A 15,523-nucleotide genomic window follows, 5' to 3' on the forward strand; every position below is an offset into this window, starting at 1 on the left:
CCCATTGCCTTGACTTTTTCTAAATGCCCAGCTATAACTTTTTTAATGATCAACCCTAACACCTTGTCTACGACAGATGTCAAGCTAACTGGCCTATAGTTTCCTGTTTTTTGTCTCCCTCCTTTCTTGAATACAGGGGTTATATTTGCTACTTTCCAATCTGATGGAACTCTTCCAGAATCTAGGGGATTTTGGAAAATTAACCCCAACGCATCTACTGCCTCATTAGCCACCTCTTTTAAGATCCTAGGACGAAGTCCATCTGGACCCGACGACTTGTCAGCCTGCTGCTGCATCAGTTTGCCTAGTACTACTTCCCTAGTGATTGTAATTTTACCAAGTTCCACCTCCTGATTTACAGCTATTACTGGAATCTTTTTTGCATCCTCTATCGTGAAGACAGGAGCAAAATATTTGTTCGTTTCATCAACCTTTTTATCTACTATTAACTCCCCATTGTCACTCTCTAGAGGACCAAATCTCACTTTACTTACTCTTTTCCTATTTAAATACCCGTAGAAACTCTTGCTATCCATTTTTACATTTTTAGCTAGTTTCCTGATACTCTAATTTCTTTCTCCTGATTAATCTTTTAGTCATTCTCCACCGTTCTTTATATTCTGACCAATCATCTGACCTGCCACTCATCTTTGCACACTTATATGCTTTTTCCTTAAGCTTCATGCTTTCCCTAACTTATTTAGTTAACCACGGATGGTGGGTTCTCCCTTTAGAATTTTTCTTTATAATGAATATACTTATTCTGAGTATTCTGAAATATCCCCTTAAATATCGGCCGCTGCTTCTCTGTTGATCTATCCCCTAGCCTAGTATCCCAGCTCACTTCAACTAGCTCAGCTTTCATGCCCACATAGTTGCCCTTATTTAAGTTTAAAATACTAGTCTTAGACCCACTCTTCTCCATTTCAAACTGGATGTAATATTCAATCATATTTTGGTTACTGCTATGTAGAGATGCCTTTACTCTAATGTCATTAATTAATCCTTTCACATTACACAATACCAAGTCTCAACTCATCTGTTTTCTGGTTGGTTCCGGGCTTGCTGCTCTCAGAAACTATCTCAAGCTTGAAAAGGGTGTCAGTCACCTCCTCATGCATTTATATGTGGCTGATTGTGAGATTTTGCAGAGGTCCCCAGTGAAGCCCTGGAATTATCAGCTGGCAAAAACTCTGGACCATAACTTCCTCGGAGTGGCAATCGGCATTGGATTGCCACTTTGTGCCCAATTACATTTGTGGATTTTCTTTGGTGCTTGTCTCACCTGACCTTCCGACTCAGGCTGGGCAATTCCAGGCAGTGCAGCTCGTCCCCGATGCCCAGTGTCGAAGTCCAGCTCCTTTCAACTGAAGGAGAACATGCCCCCTTTTTTTTACAGCATTAGTTGCCATAAAACAGGTAAGCTAAATGCTACATTGAACTTGACAGGCCAGCAGGAAGGTAAGTGTCTAAGGTAAGTAGATAGGATTTGGGGAGTGTGGGAGATCAGGGGTTGGCGGAAAATAGGCGGGAAAGGGTGTTGGAGGTTGGGGGTAGGGGAGGTTGGAGGTCGGAGTGGGTCAGAGGTCGGGGGGATTAGGGGTCGGGTTGGAGGTTGGGGAGTCTGGTCAGGGGGTGGGGCTGGTTCGGGTCTGCAAGGGCTGGTTGGGTCAGGGGTAGGTCGGGCTTGTGGGGCGTCGGGTTGGGTCGAGGGCGGGTCAGGTCGGGTCGGGGGGTTGAGAGTCCAGTCCTTGGTGTGGGGGAGGAGTCCCGTGTGGGAGGGGGGAATCCCATGGAGTTCAGGAGATGGGGGGTACCGTGGGGGATGGTTATTCCTGGGGTGAGGGTATTCCGGGGTAGTCCCATGGGAGGTCCGGGGTACTCGGGGAGTCCCAAGTAGAGGGGTGGGTCTGGTTCCTTACAATAGTAAAGAAGAGAAGTTAGAAGAGGTTTTACTTTTAACTTTTTCTGAGTAACTATTGGTGTAACCATATCGGAACCATCTGAAGTTCACAATTTAAATCGTATTTTCAGGTGGTTCCCAGCGCATGGTAATTGCCCAGGGAATGTTTGTACCTCTGGGCAATTGCCATGCAAACCCTGACCTGTGAAGTTCTGAGAGGGATTCCCTAGCGCAGCTTTGGGGTTACCCTACCCCCCCACAATCCCACACCGGGGAGCTCGGAAGTTACAGCCTGTTGAGTGCAGTGGCAACCTTGAGAGCTACCAACATTGGATGGCCTCCAAGTCCATATGGCATCAGAGTTCCACGGAGAATATGGCAAATATGAGCTGCCACATTCCTCGACAAGCAAAGGCATCTGTGGCACTGTCTTTCGCTCATCTCGAGTTATGAGTTGCATCTTCTGTGGACCCTTTCTCAAGCCAAATATCTCCATGGATTTGGTACCTCCTCGTCAGCATCTGGGTTTTCTAGGGGTCCTGCTGACTCTTGTTCCTTGGGCTGACGGTATTCCCTGAGCTGTGCCAAATGGCAATGGGTCCTTCTTCTCCTCACTCATGTCAAAGCTATCAAGAAGGCAGCCTTGCCTGCAGCCTGCATTCTCCATTCCTCCTTGTATCTGTGAAGAATTGGTTTGAGACATCATTGCACCTTCCCCTTGAATGCTCCCTCACCATCTCCAAGGCACGAAGCCAGTGTGAAGCCTTCAGCTTGACCTCAGTCTATGGCATCCCCAGGCCACCCCTCGCAGCTGAAGCACATCCTAAAGGTTCACATGTGGCTGAGCGTTCCCCTCCAACATGACTGTGCATTAACAAAGTGGGCCTTGATCAGGGTGCCTACACACATGTGCTGTAACCCTCAGTCAGGCCACTGTCACCTTGTCTCCATTAGTCTAGACACTAGCTTAGCCTTGTACTAATGTCGCAACTGTAAGCATTGTGCCCCGCAAGCCACAACCATTAAAATAAGGATATTGAGACTTGTAATTCACATATATCTTCTGTCCAGCTGCCGTGGCCCTTGGTTGTTTGATCGTCTTTCCCTTTTCACATGCCTCTGTCAAGGACAGGTGGCCAACCAAACCAACTCAAATGTAGCCCCAAACCTTAATGGATTGGTGCATGAATGCGCACCATGTATAAAGGTACAGTACCCCTTCAATAGTCATTTGACTCACAGCAACAGTACTCTGCTGAGCCTTGTTCTCCATATCTTGAGCAGATAATTATTAAGGTGCCCCTTCAATCATCCTAAAATTGTAGTCAAGAACTCCTCCCACATGCCTTGAGATCCTTCCCCTATCATTTTTTTCATACTTGTTTTTCGAACTACATCATTATTGTCTAAAGGCGAAGATGCTGTTGCTAACTTTTGTGAGTGCCAACAATACTTTCCAACCTTCCCCTGTCATCCACAAATTTCCTCCCATTCTCCACCATAGTCACAGCCTCCTAATCCCCGTCCCTACTGTAACTATTCAGCCTCCACCATTACCCTTGCCCCCGTCATTTGTGCGCATTGTTATCCCTGTTCTTCCCCCTGTTCTCTTCAATGCTAATGTCCCCGTGCTATTTGTTGATCTTAGCCATCCCTTTCCCGAGGCTAGCTGCATCCTCACTTTCAGAGAACCACCTCATGAGACCATACATTACTCCCCCAAGACACTGAATTTGCTGACCTAGTGATTCGAGATGCTTCCCATCAATGTAACTGTGCCCTCTGCGTTCCAGTACTATGACTCCAACCCCCAGGGCCAAATGTCTTAGTTCACTAACCATGCCCTACACATCATTCTGTGCATGACTGTCACTGCCTAGAGAAGCCTTCCCCTGCTCAAGACCAGGACCAAGACAGGCATGCAGAGCCCTCTTACATGGCCCACACCGCCCCAGGACAATTTGCTCTCTCTCCCCTCGGCACCGTTGCCTCAATCCCAGGATAATCTGCTCTCTCTCCCCCTGACAGTGTAGCCTCAGCCCCAGGACAATCTGCTCTCTCTCCCCCTGATGATGTAGCCTCAGGCCCAGGACAATCTACTCACTCTTCCCCTGCCAGCATAGCCTCAGCCCAGGGACAATCTGTTCCCTCTCTCCCGCTGATGATGTAGACTCAGCCCAGGGACAATCTGTTCTCTCTCTCCCCTCAGCAGCACGGGTTCAGCCCCAGGACAATCTGCTCTCTCTCCCCTGACACTGTAGCCTCAGCCCCAGGACAATCTGCTCTCTCTCCCCCCGACAGTGTGGCCTCAGCCCCAGGACAATCTGCTCTCTCTCCCCCTGGTGATGTAGCCTCAGCCCCAGGACAATCTGCTCTCTCTCCCCCCGACAGTGTGGCCTCAGCCCCAGGACAGTCTCTCATTCCCCCATGGAGAGTCTTGCCCCAGGACAGCTTTTCATTACTCCATTTTGTTCTTTTACTCCCATCCCCCCCAGTCACGCTTCTGTCTCCCCTCCTTCGCTCTGGTGTTGCCTCATGGGCATCAACCTTGACACAGAATCGGAGAAGCACTGGAATATCACAGCACTACTGTTAAAAGTAGGTGAAAGCAGCATCTACATATGTCAAAGTCGTTGATGAGGTGAGGCTCGCCATGTGCAAGCCACTTATAGACGGTTCAAGTATTTGTTGGCAGGCCACTTAATTTGGAGGGGGAATGTGATCCCAGTGAGTTTGCCTTTTAATGAGCATTCATGAGATGCAAATGAATGCAAATGTAATTCCCAGCATAGACAACGGAAAAGTCGACCTTTAACCTGTCAACAAAGTCAGGAGAACAAAATTCGAAACTGATTCCTCAATGATGGGAAACTGATTTTTGCAAACAGTCCAAATTTTGTGCTCCTGCCTGCCACACTTTTCACCACTGAAGATAGTGAAAAATCCTGCCCCTAGAGTTGATGGACAATTTCAAAATTTGCAGGTGATACAAACCTTGAAAGTAATGTGAACTGTGAGAAGGATGAGCAGGCTGGTGGAATGGGCAGACATGTGGCAGATGAAACTTAATGTATAGAAATATAAAGTGAAACATTTTGATAGGAAGAACTAGGAAAATAAACTATTGGGTACAATTCCAAAGAGGAAGCAGGAACAGAGGAATTTGGGGTCTATGTGCACAAATCAGTGAAAGTGCCAAGGCAGGTTGAGAAAGTACTGTAGTTAAAAAGGCATCCAAAATCCTGGGCTTGATAAATAGGGGCATAGAGTACAAAAACAAGGAAGTTATGATGAACCTTTATAAAACACAATTGCAGGAGCATTGTGTCCAATTCTGGGCACATTACTTTAGGAAGGATGTGAAGGCTTTAGAGATGTGCAGGAAAGGCTTATGAGAATGGTTCCAGTGATGAGGGACTTTACTTTGACGATCGATTGGAAAAACTGGGGCTGTTCTCCTTACAAAAGAACAGATCGAGAGGAGATTTGATAGAGGTGTTCAAAATCATAAAGGGACTAGATACAATAGATGGAGGGAAACTATTCCCTTTGGTGGAGGTGTTGAGAACCAGAGGACGGATTTAAGGTGATTGGCAAAAAAATCAAAGGCTAAATGAGGAAAACATTTTTCATGCAGAGAGTGGTTAGGATATGGAATGCACTGCATGAGAAGGTGGTGGAGGCAAATTCAATTGTGGCATTTAAAGGGAATTGGATAAGCACCAGAAGATAAGAAATTTGCAGAGTTACAAGGGAAGGGTGGGGCCAGCAGAATTTTTTTGCAGAGAGCCAGCAGGGACTTGATGGGCTGAATGGCCTCCTTTTATGTTGTAATAATTCTATGATTCTGTAATACACAAATAAAATCTCATTCAAATGATCCTGAACTTTTATTTGATTGAACAAATTGTGATTTTTCAGATGCACCAGCACACTTCATCGCTCACAACTTATTAGGTAAGCATGTTTTCCAATCATAATTATTTCCCTGAGAACTGAAATTTTCTTTACATCTATAAAATACAATCTATTTTTCTGTTGGCTGAACTTTATATCTTTCCTTTCAGGAACATGTTATTATGGACTAATGTTGGAGATAAATGACTTTAAAATTATGCTGGAGTTCTCCCACTCTGGCAGAATATTCAGGAAAATTTTGTAAATTAGCTGCCAATATCCTGCCAAACAGCTGAAAACATAGATGTAAAGTAACATATTCTATGGCGCTGGATATCCTTCAAAGTCTTCAAAATTCATGATAGTCTCCTAATATCAGAGTAAATGCTTTTCTATAAATCACCAATGCTGATCAACAAATAAACTGCAAAACCATGAGTTTCATTGTAAGTCTCAATATTTTATGAATAAAATAAAAACAGCTGCAAATATTTTGCCCAATGTTAATTTTGATCAAGATTGATCATATTTTTGTACAGACTTAATGCAAGTCAGCATTTATTAAGGCATTAAGGCATTAAACATATGATTCAGGAAATTAGACCTTTGCTTTCTAAATCCACCTTCTTATACATGGAGACCAAAATGTATAGACAATACGCTACTTCCTGTAATCCACTGTGCTAAATGTTTGTACAATGTAGCTGGTACATAACAAAGTCTGAATGGAGGCATTTACTAAATGATGTTGTTCTTCACAACGTGTTCTATTTACTGTCCTTAATACATTTATACTGAGTGATTACAAATATCAAAAAATGATACGTTTTTGACCATCTATGCTTTTTTCTAAAATTGAAGAAATTTAGTGGAAACTGTGGTATCACCTTCTTGCTGTTATTATACACAGAAATTGTAAAAATTCCTAAGGCACAGCTAACACAAAGTTTTGGTATGACATTTATTAGCAGTTAATGGAGTGCGGTATGGTTAGGTTCAGATGCCTCACAATGCTTTAAGGTTGAGGTGTTACAATACTTGTGCTTTTTTAGTGAGCCCTGCAGGAAGTCCCTACTCCAACATCTCTGACATTAATTTGGAACTTATTCAGGGCTAAGGTGCCAACTGGTATCTGAATTATGTTCTCAAGGTTGAATGCTATATTCAAATATGATCTGTTAACACCTTAAACCAGTGCAAAGTATGGATGTGATTATATTTTGTTTTCAATTAGACTGTTTCACATCAGAGGAAATAAAATCTATATTGTCGACAAGGGCATCAAATGTGAAAGACTTACTAATGGAGGATGAGCCTGTGAGTCCCATCTACATTGATAACTGCCAAAGTATCTCTCTTATATGGATGAAATCTATGTACACATACAACTGACACCATCAAAACGCAAATTAAGTTTGGGTTTCAGTGGTTTACAACTTTGAAAATAATTTTAAAATAATTCAACAACTAACAAAGATTTGCAATGATTTCCAGGTCACGATGATGTTATCAGGATTACTATTTCACCCAAATAGAGAAAATGCAAGTTCATTAGCCTAGCAACCCATTAGGAGATCAAGGTTTAGCAAAATAAATTACAACACCTTTTGGCTTAGGAACTGCACAACCTTTCCTATTAAATGGACTTGTTCTAATGCTGTTCTTATCCTGAAACCTATCAATAGTTATTCCATGTGGTGAATTCACCTTTAATGTTTCATATATGCCCTGCAGGTTTGAAAATGCAAACATTATTTCTACTTATGTATACATTTGTAAGTTCCATTCTGCGGATTGTGAAAACAAGCAATGAGCAAGATACAGGATTCTTTGAAAAATAATTCACTGAGTAAACAAAGTTATACCAATCAATCCTCATGGTTCAAATTACATCATCAAAAGCTTTGTTGTGGATATCTTAGCCCTTTACCCATACATATGGGTGCCGTGAGCACAATTGGAACACATAGCTATTTTCAATGCATAGTTAGAGAACAATGCTCACTGTAGAACAATTTTTGTATAAATTGTAGAGCAGTCTTTGCCCAAGTCCACTCTCTCTGTATAGAAGGACTAAAATCAGGTGCTAAAATGTTCAACTGTGAAAGACGGCACTTGCATCAACAGTTCAGCCCAGTAAATAATTGCAATTGTCGGAATATGGAAATAACCCTATTACACTTAGCTGGCTGCATCATATTTGCAAAAAAGAACCTGCAGAGTCTACCTATGCTGAACCTCATGGAATTTCATAATGTCCAGTTCTACAGTATTAGTTTTGTTTACTTGACTTGTGAAAAGACCAGATAGCTGTACAATGGGCCAGACAGCACTTAATTAAAACTAATAATATGAGGAAGATAGAGCATGCCGCAGCACTGGATGATGGAGGGGAGGGCTTTACTTGTGCCCTGAATTTTATTAGGGTAATGCTTCACATGGGAGGTGAAAATTAATGTAGTAGTGTGCTTATAAAAATGACCCACCCCAATGTTTACTGGCCTACCCTCGCAGTGGTTTTCAGGTGAAGCACAGGTGCAAATGCATAATTAGTACAGTAATAGCAGCAGATTGACGCTACTCATGTCCACGAAGAACCTCAATCCACATTTTTCTTTTAATATTTGCAGCTTTGCTGTATGACGGTAATGCATCTTTATATTTTTTTTCTGAAACAGGATGAGTTTTCTTAAATAAAGATATTTGTGCTTCCATTTTGATGACGGGAAATCTGATCCAATGGTATAGTTTCCGCGCTGTTACTCAGATGATGCACAGCTCATTCGTTGTGTTTAATTCATGCTCCTTCCGTGGCTCAATGAGGTAGAAAAACTCCATCAAATTCAGTTTAATACCCCTGTTGAACGGGTTATGAAAGTGGCCATTTTCATCATAAAGATAACTGTATCTCTTCTGGTTCATATGTTCATTTATTGTTATGTTAATTGTAGCTGTATAGAACTGTAAACAATAACAAATTAAATATCCGTCATCAGTAAGTAAAGTGCAAAATAATTCTTGACAAGTTTTTAAAGCCTATCTCTCCTGAATTATATAAATACATCATTTATTGCAATTTAATTCCTTTTGTCAATGATTTTTGAAACGATCAGACTAAATGCACAGCTCAAATTACTGTGCCTGTATAAATGGAGATAGTAAAAGAGCATATTGCAGATTTTATTTGCATCCTGGTGGTTATGTGTCCATCAGAATAACAATAATAATGGAAAAATGATTAGTTTCCATTTTGCACCCAATAACGTCAATGTCTATTCTTAGTTTAGAATTAATATAAATAGATGCAGTTGAGAGCTTCACTGGCAAAACTCAATAATGAAAACAACATTTTAGTTTTGCGCCTTTTATTTATGATCCTTAATCTATAGTTGGAGAGGCAAGAAAAACTGAGAGACAAAGGAATTAAATTAGCAAGAGTCAGAAAACAATGGAGAAAGATATAAATAGAAAAATAGCAAAAGCCAAAGAGAAAGGAGAACAGATTTGGTTATTACTAAGTAATCAGTATACCAAGTGTTTTTTTGCAATTTGTAACAAAACCAGGGTGAGGATTTTTTGGATGGCAGGGTTTCCCACTCTGCCACCTGAAGAGTTAGCAGAAAATGTATCCCGGCTGATACTGGCTGCCAAGGAGCATTAATTGGCTGGAGGTGGGACTTCCTCCCTTTACTCAGCAGGAAGACCCACCTCACAGAGCTGCCGGCCAATCTGATAATCCAGGGAGGAAGACAAATTTTGGGGTTGCGGAGGGGTGCCTAATGTTGAAAGGAACCCATTGATAGAGGCAAGAGTAGGGTGATTTTCTGAGCTTTACCCCACCCTTAAACTCCTCCTGCTTGGCTCAAAATTGAGGCCTGGGTAGGAAACGTCCCTTAAGTGGTCATTTATTGACCTTGCCCTCAATAGGGGCAAGGGTGGGCAGGCTGGCATAGGCCTTGCTCATCTCAACATAAAATTGTGGACAGGCTGGGGCAAGTGGAGAGCCGTGGGAAGGCCATCTGGTGAATTTTAAGCACCCCCCCCCCCACCCCCACCACCCCCGCCACCCCACTTGCAAATCCACTGGTGGGGACGTTAACATTTTGCTCCCAGTTTTCTAAGTATAGTTAAGGGCTAATGTACAAGTAACAGATTCAAATCAGATCACATCCAGTAACAAATATATTCTGCAAAGAATTTAGACATAATCTGAAGCTAGTTATTTGACCTACACCATTAAATAATGAGAACATAATGGGTGCTACAAGGAGATATCCCCAACAAATACATCACATAGGGGAGAACTTTTAGCGGTCAGGCAGGTGCATGCCTGACCCGAACGAGCATAAAATGACGCGTGATGACGTTGGGCAAGCATCCCGACGTCATTGCGCACTCGTGTGATATTTCCGTTGGCGGATGTGCGCCAGAGTTGGCAGCGTGTCCGCTACAATTAAAAGGCCTATTAAAGCCATTGAAAGGGTAATTGAAAGAAATTTTTCGCTGCCTGTCCAACTTTACGGTGGGCGGGATGGTGAAAAGGCTGAGCAGCCTTTGCATTTTTCAGGAAACCTCATCCATGGGCGGGATGAGGTTTCCTCCAGCAAATAAAAATAAAATAAAAAATTTTAAATTTCATTTATAACACGTAACATGACAGAGTCGCATGAGGGGATATGTTTTATAACATTTTAGAAATGTTTAGGCATCTTGAGAATTATTTCTTCTCTCATGGCTTCAATAGTCTAATGTTTTAAATAAATTAAGTATTAATTACATGAAATTTATAGCACAGTTACAGACCATTCAGCGCAACTGCTCTATGCTGGCATTTATGCTCCACATGTGCCTCTTCCCACCTTACTTCATCCAACCCTATTAGCATATCCTTTGATTCATATCTCCCTCAGTGCGGCAGCACATTTCACATTCTAAACACTCTCAATTAATTGTGGGGTCGCACAGCTTTAAAAAATGTTGACAGCTGCAGTATTTTAAATAAGTAATTCTTCTGCATTGTTTGCTCCCATCTTCATATTCCTATAATTAATGACAATACCTAACTGAGGAGCATTCTTTCAGGCCTCTCTAACTGGTCTCTATAATGTGTGTTGGATTGCCAGGAGTCAGCTCTCCTCTGGTGCTTCATCCTTCTCTGTCTGTGTGCAAAATATCTCACCCATGCTGAGCTCCTACAATTATTTCTGAACCATGCCAAGAGTTTAGTTTATGAAAAATATAGAGCATCTATCTATTTTTGAAATGATCCCTGCTGGAAAGTACGTGGGAAAGATCAATGATGGCCAGATTGGCAGCCATAATAATCCTGCTTCAAAGGAGGAAGAATGATAATAGGAGAGAATTAATAAAAGAAACACTGTAATCTGATAGACAGGAACAGTACATACATATGTGCAGGTCATTATTGCTGAACTGACAGCAATGCTGGACAGGAAGATGAAGCCGATTCCAATGAATATGCTGCGACCCATCTCATTAAACCAGTCCCAAGCAAGGTAGACTCCCATCACACTATTAAGGCACATTGTAGCTAAGAAGCCCAAAAAATAAACCCTGTAAAAATAACCACAAAAAATGTTTGTGAGTAATATTCAAAATATGAACTTTAAGTATGTGTATTGCATCCTGTTCTGACAGGGGTGAAACAATATGAACCTCTCTCTCCTAGGCTTTTTTCTTCTTTATCCTCAATCACTCCATGTGATAGCAAATTCCACATTCTCAGCATTCACTGAGTAAGTTTCTGTTTAATTCTTTCCTCAATTTATTAGTAACTACTATTTATGATGACTATTTTTTGGCTATCATGATTTGAAAGATCTGTATTAGCTCACCTGTCAGCCTCCTCTTTGGTAGATAAAAGACGACCAGTCTGTAATTGTTTCCAAGTGGTCATAAGCATTCAGCTCTGGTGTCACCCTTGTAATTCCTCTTTGATCCTTCTCTAGCGCGTCTATATTCTTGCTGTAATAGGGAGATCAGAGCTTGTGCAATGTTCTATGTGTGGTCTACCCAAGATTCTACATAAATTTATCATAACTTCTCTGCTTTGAGCCCCAGTGCTTTGTTTGCATTTTTATGGCTTTGTTAACCTGGTTTGCTACTTTTAATGACTTGTGAGTCTCAATTCCCAGATCATTTAGTTCCTGTACCAGATTTATGTTCCAAGTTATATGGGGCCTTATTATTCCTCCTACCAACATGCACAACCTCACACTTACCAATATTGAAATTAATTTGTCATTTATTCTGCCAATTTATTAATGCCTTATTATATTTTTTCACTCTTCCCCAGTATTAACAATAACCCTCAATTTGGTGTTACAGGCATCTGCAAATTTTGAAATTGAGCTTCCTTTTTCCAAATCTAAGTTGTTTATGTAAGTGCTTAGCAGCTGTAGTCTCAGCACTGATCCTTGTGCAACACTGCCTCCCATCTCCTGCCAGTCTGAGTAACTACACTTAAAACCGTGGACCAAATTTTTGTCTGGGCTTGGAGGCACATTTGTGCACAAATGGCCACAGTTAGTTCCTTTTCGGAGGAAATCCAACTTTCCCCTGCATTCCCGACCTCACACCATTTTCTTCTGGCCGTTTTGCAGGTTGGGAATACCTAGGGCTGGATTTTACTGTCGGCGGGTGGGGGCAGGGCCCACTCGCCGACGTGTAAAACGATGCGCGGTGACGTTGGGCAGAACTCCCACGTCACCACGCCCCATTTAAATTTTCAGGAAGGCGGGGGCACAGCAAAATCAGCTGCACGCCCGCCACATGTCAATAGCCAATTGAAGCCATTGACAGATCAATTAAAGTGATTAATGGACCTGCCCATCCAACCTTAAGGTTGGCGGGTCGGCCAGGAGCCCTGGCAGCAAATAGAAAAAACATGAAACCTCATCCACAGGCGGGGTGAAATTTCATGTAGGGTTTTAAAAATTTTAATAAAGTTTTTTTGGAAATTATGAACGTGTCCCAACTCATGTGACACTATCAAATGAGGGGACATGTTAGGGAAATTTTATTTTTCTATTTTGAGCTTTTTCACATTTGCAGCTGATCTCCCTGAGGCTGCACTTAGCCTCAAGGAGATGAATGTGCTCTTTCGTGTGTATGCGCGAAACAGCGCACTCTCGATTTTAGGATTCCCCCTCACCTGCCTGTACAGGGAGCGCATAGCGCTTCCCTGTGGACGTCACGCTGGGTGGGCCTTAATTGGCCCGCCCACGTAAAATGGTGCTGCACCTCCAATCGGGAGCGCCGATCGGAAGCGCACCCGCCCATCAACTTCCCCCCCGAGGGGGCCTGCTCGCCGACGCGAAAATGACGTGGGATGACGGCGGGAATCCCTGATTTCATCCCGCCCCATTTAAATCTTCAGGAAGACAGGGCACAGCCAAATCAGCTGCGGGCCCGCTGACCTGTCAATGGCTAATTGAGGCCATTGACAGGATCATTAAAACAATTAAAGGACCTGCCCGTCCAACTTTAAGGCTGGCGGGCAGGCCAGGAGCCCCAGCGGGCTTCTGAAAAAACATGAAACCTCATCCTCTGGTGGGATGAGGTTTCATGTCAGTTTTCAACAAGTTTATTAGAGTTTTTGTGCAATTTATTAACATGTCCCATCTCGTGTGACATTATCACAAGAGGGACATGTTAATGATTTTAAATTTTTCTATTTTTAAAGTTTGAAAACCTTTCAGCCATCTCCCTGAGGCAGCACTTAGCCTCAGGGAGATGTGCGCTCTTTCGTGCGTATGTGTGAAAGAGCGCACTCTCACATTTGGGGAATCCCCCGCCCACCCCCCCCCTCACCCAAACAGGAAGCACATAGCGTTTCCCACTGGGCGTCACGCTGGGCGGGCCTTAATTGGCCCGCCCACTTAAAATGGTGGCGGGGCCTGCTTCTCCGGTGGGGATCAGCTCCCTGCCCGCCGGAGATTGGGTCGGGCCTGCCCGCCCAACAGGCACAAATTTCAGCCCCGAGAGTGCAAAATGCATATGCGCCCCACTGAGATCAGGTTCCCCATTTAAAATGGTGGGTGGTGAAAATCGAATTTCTTCCACATACCATTTTCATCTGGTTTTGGAAGCCCATTAAAAGCATGCCAGCTTTGAGAATTCATGAAGAAAATGGAAAGCCAGCTGAGGAGTCGGGAATATTCAGAAGGTAAGTATAAAGTGTTTTCACACCTTCAAGTGTTACTACTAGGTGCTTTGTTGTAATGTAGATGTGTTTTTAATGCAGTGATTCATCATAGTGAGCTGCCCTTTAAAGGTAAATGACCCCTACATTGATCAGGTTTTTGTATTTATTCACATGCATTACTGTGCTTTTCCAATGGAGAAAGCACTATATTGCAGTGAAAAATGTTACAAAATGTCCATCACCCTGTGCTGTCGTCTTTTCTAATGTGATTTAAATGGCTCTCGCTGATAAAAAATGCTTTTGACTCTTGAAAAAAATCCAACCACCTGTTCCATTACATTCTGGTTTTGACAAAAAAAAAGCACTTGAAAAATCTAACCACCTGCTCCCATATGTTGATTGGCTAGCACTCTGCTTTGAAATTGAAATGTGCACCTCATGTTCTTTCTTTCCCAGAGATCAGTCTGTTGTTTGGGCATCTGTGGTCATTATCAATGCTTGACTGAGTCCCAAATGCTAATGGGTTTCAGCATAGTAGGTATTCTATCCATCTAAGAATGAGTGACAGTCTCAAGAACTTATAACAGCAGATTGTTGCTTTGATGTGGTTTCTGGTTATAAGTATTACAAGGTTTTTTCACATAGCAGAATACATTTTTTTCTCATAATCAGTTATATGGAGGCTTTTATTCGATGGTCAGAGATTTATTTTTTCCTAATGAATGTAAAATATTTTCCATTGATATTGCATGAAATTTGAGAACTGTGCATAGTGCCTACTGGGTGAGTGGCTATGGAGGATATATGGGATCATAGAGGTTGCATGGGGTGGTATGGATAATCTGAGGGGGCATGGAGGATACATGGGAGCATCAAAGTGACATGGGGTGGCATGGTTGATCTGAGGGGGCTTGGAGGATATATTGGGGCATGGAATTGGCATCGGGTGGCATGAATGATCTAAAGGGGCGTAGCGGGTGCATGAAAGGCATAGAGGTGGTATGAGGTGGCATGGGTGAACTAAGGGGGTATGGAAGATACACTGGGGCCCTACAGATTGAATAGGGTGGCATGGGTGATCTAAATGGGCTTGGACTGGCTTGGGAGTGGGGGTGTGAGGGAGGTGAGGGATGAGGTTTAGGAGGCCTTAAAACACTGTTGGGAGCTGGTGTTAGAGAACTGAGGCAGGCCTTCTAGCTGGCCTGCCTCCTCACCCACACCTCCCACACACTGGTTCGTGGCTTGCAAACTGTACTGTGAATCTGGCCCCAGTTCCAAAAAATAGAGTGTGATGTCACACATGGGTCAGGTGTGTAGTTTGTGAGTGATGAAAGTTCGCAGGTCGGGTTTTCTCAAGCCCAGAGGAAGATTTGGCCCCTAATCTCTGTTTTTTGTTTTGTACCTAGTTTGTTATCCATTCTGCTGCTTGCCTCCTGGATCCATATGTCCTAACCTTAAGTCATGAACCTACCTTACTGAAAATCCAAGTGCATTACATCTGCTGGATTACTCTTATCTACTCTTTCTATTACCCCTTTGATGAATTCAATAACATT

At 42.8% G+C, this 15,523-nt stretch overlaps 1 protein-coding gene across 1 annotated transcript in view; it reads right to left on the bottom strand.

Moving 5' to 3' along the window:
- Positions 1-6,239: 6,239 nt before the first annotated feature.
- Positions 6,240-15,523, bottom strand: part of LOC121280723 (probable protein S-acyltransferase 23) — a 171,180-nt gene continuing 161,896 nt past the window's right edge. Inside the window, exons 9-10 of the mRNA XM_041192851.1 lie at positions 11,209-11,374; positions 6,240-8,761 (exon numbers count right to left, since the gene is read on the bottom strand). Of these exons, the coding sequence (XP_041048785.1) occupies positions 8,564-8,761; positions 11,209-11,374 (364 nt within the window). The 3' untranslated portion in view covers positions 6,240-8,563. The remainder of the gene's footprint in view (positions 8,762-11,208; positions 11,375-15,523) is intronic.

Source organism: Carcharodon carcharias, chromosome 1 (genome assembly GCF_017639515.1).
Source record: "Carcharodon carcharias isolate sCarCar2 chromosome 1, sCarCar2.pri, whole genome shotgun sequence".
Classification (NCBI taxonomy): domain Eukaryota; kingdom Metazoa; phylum Chordata; class Chondrichthyes; order Lamniformes; family Lamnidae; genus Carcharodon; species Carcharodon carcharias.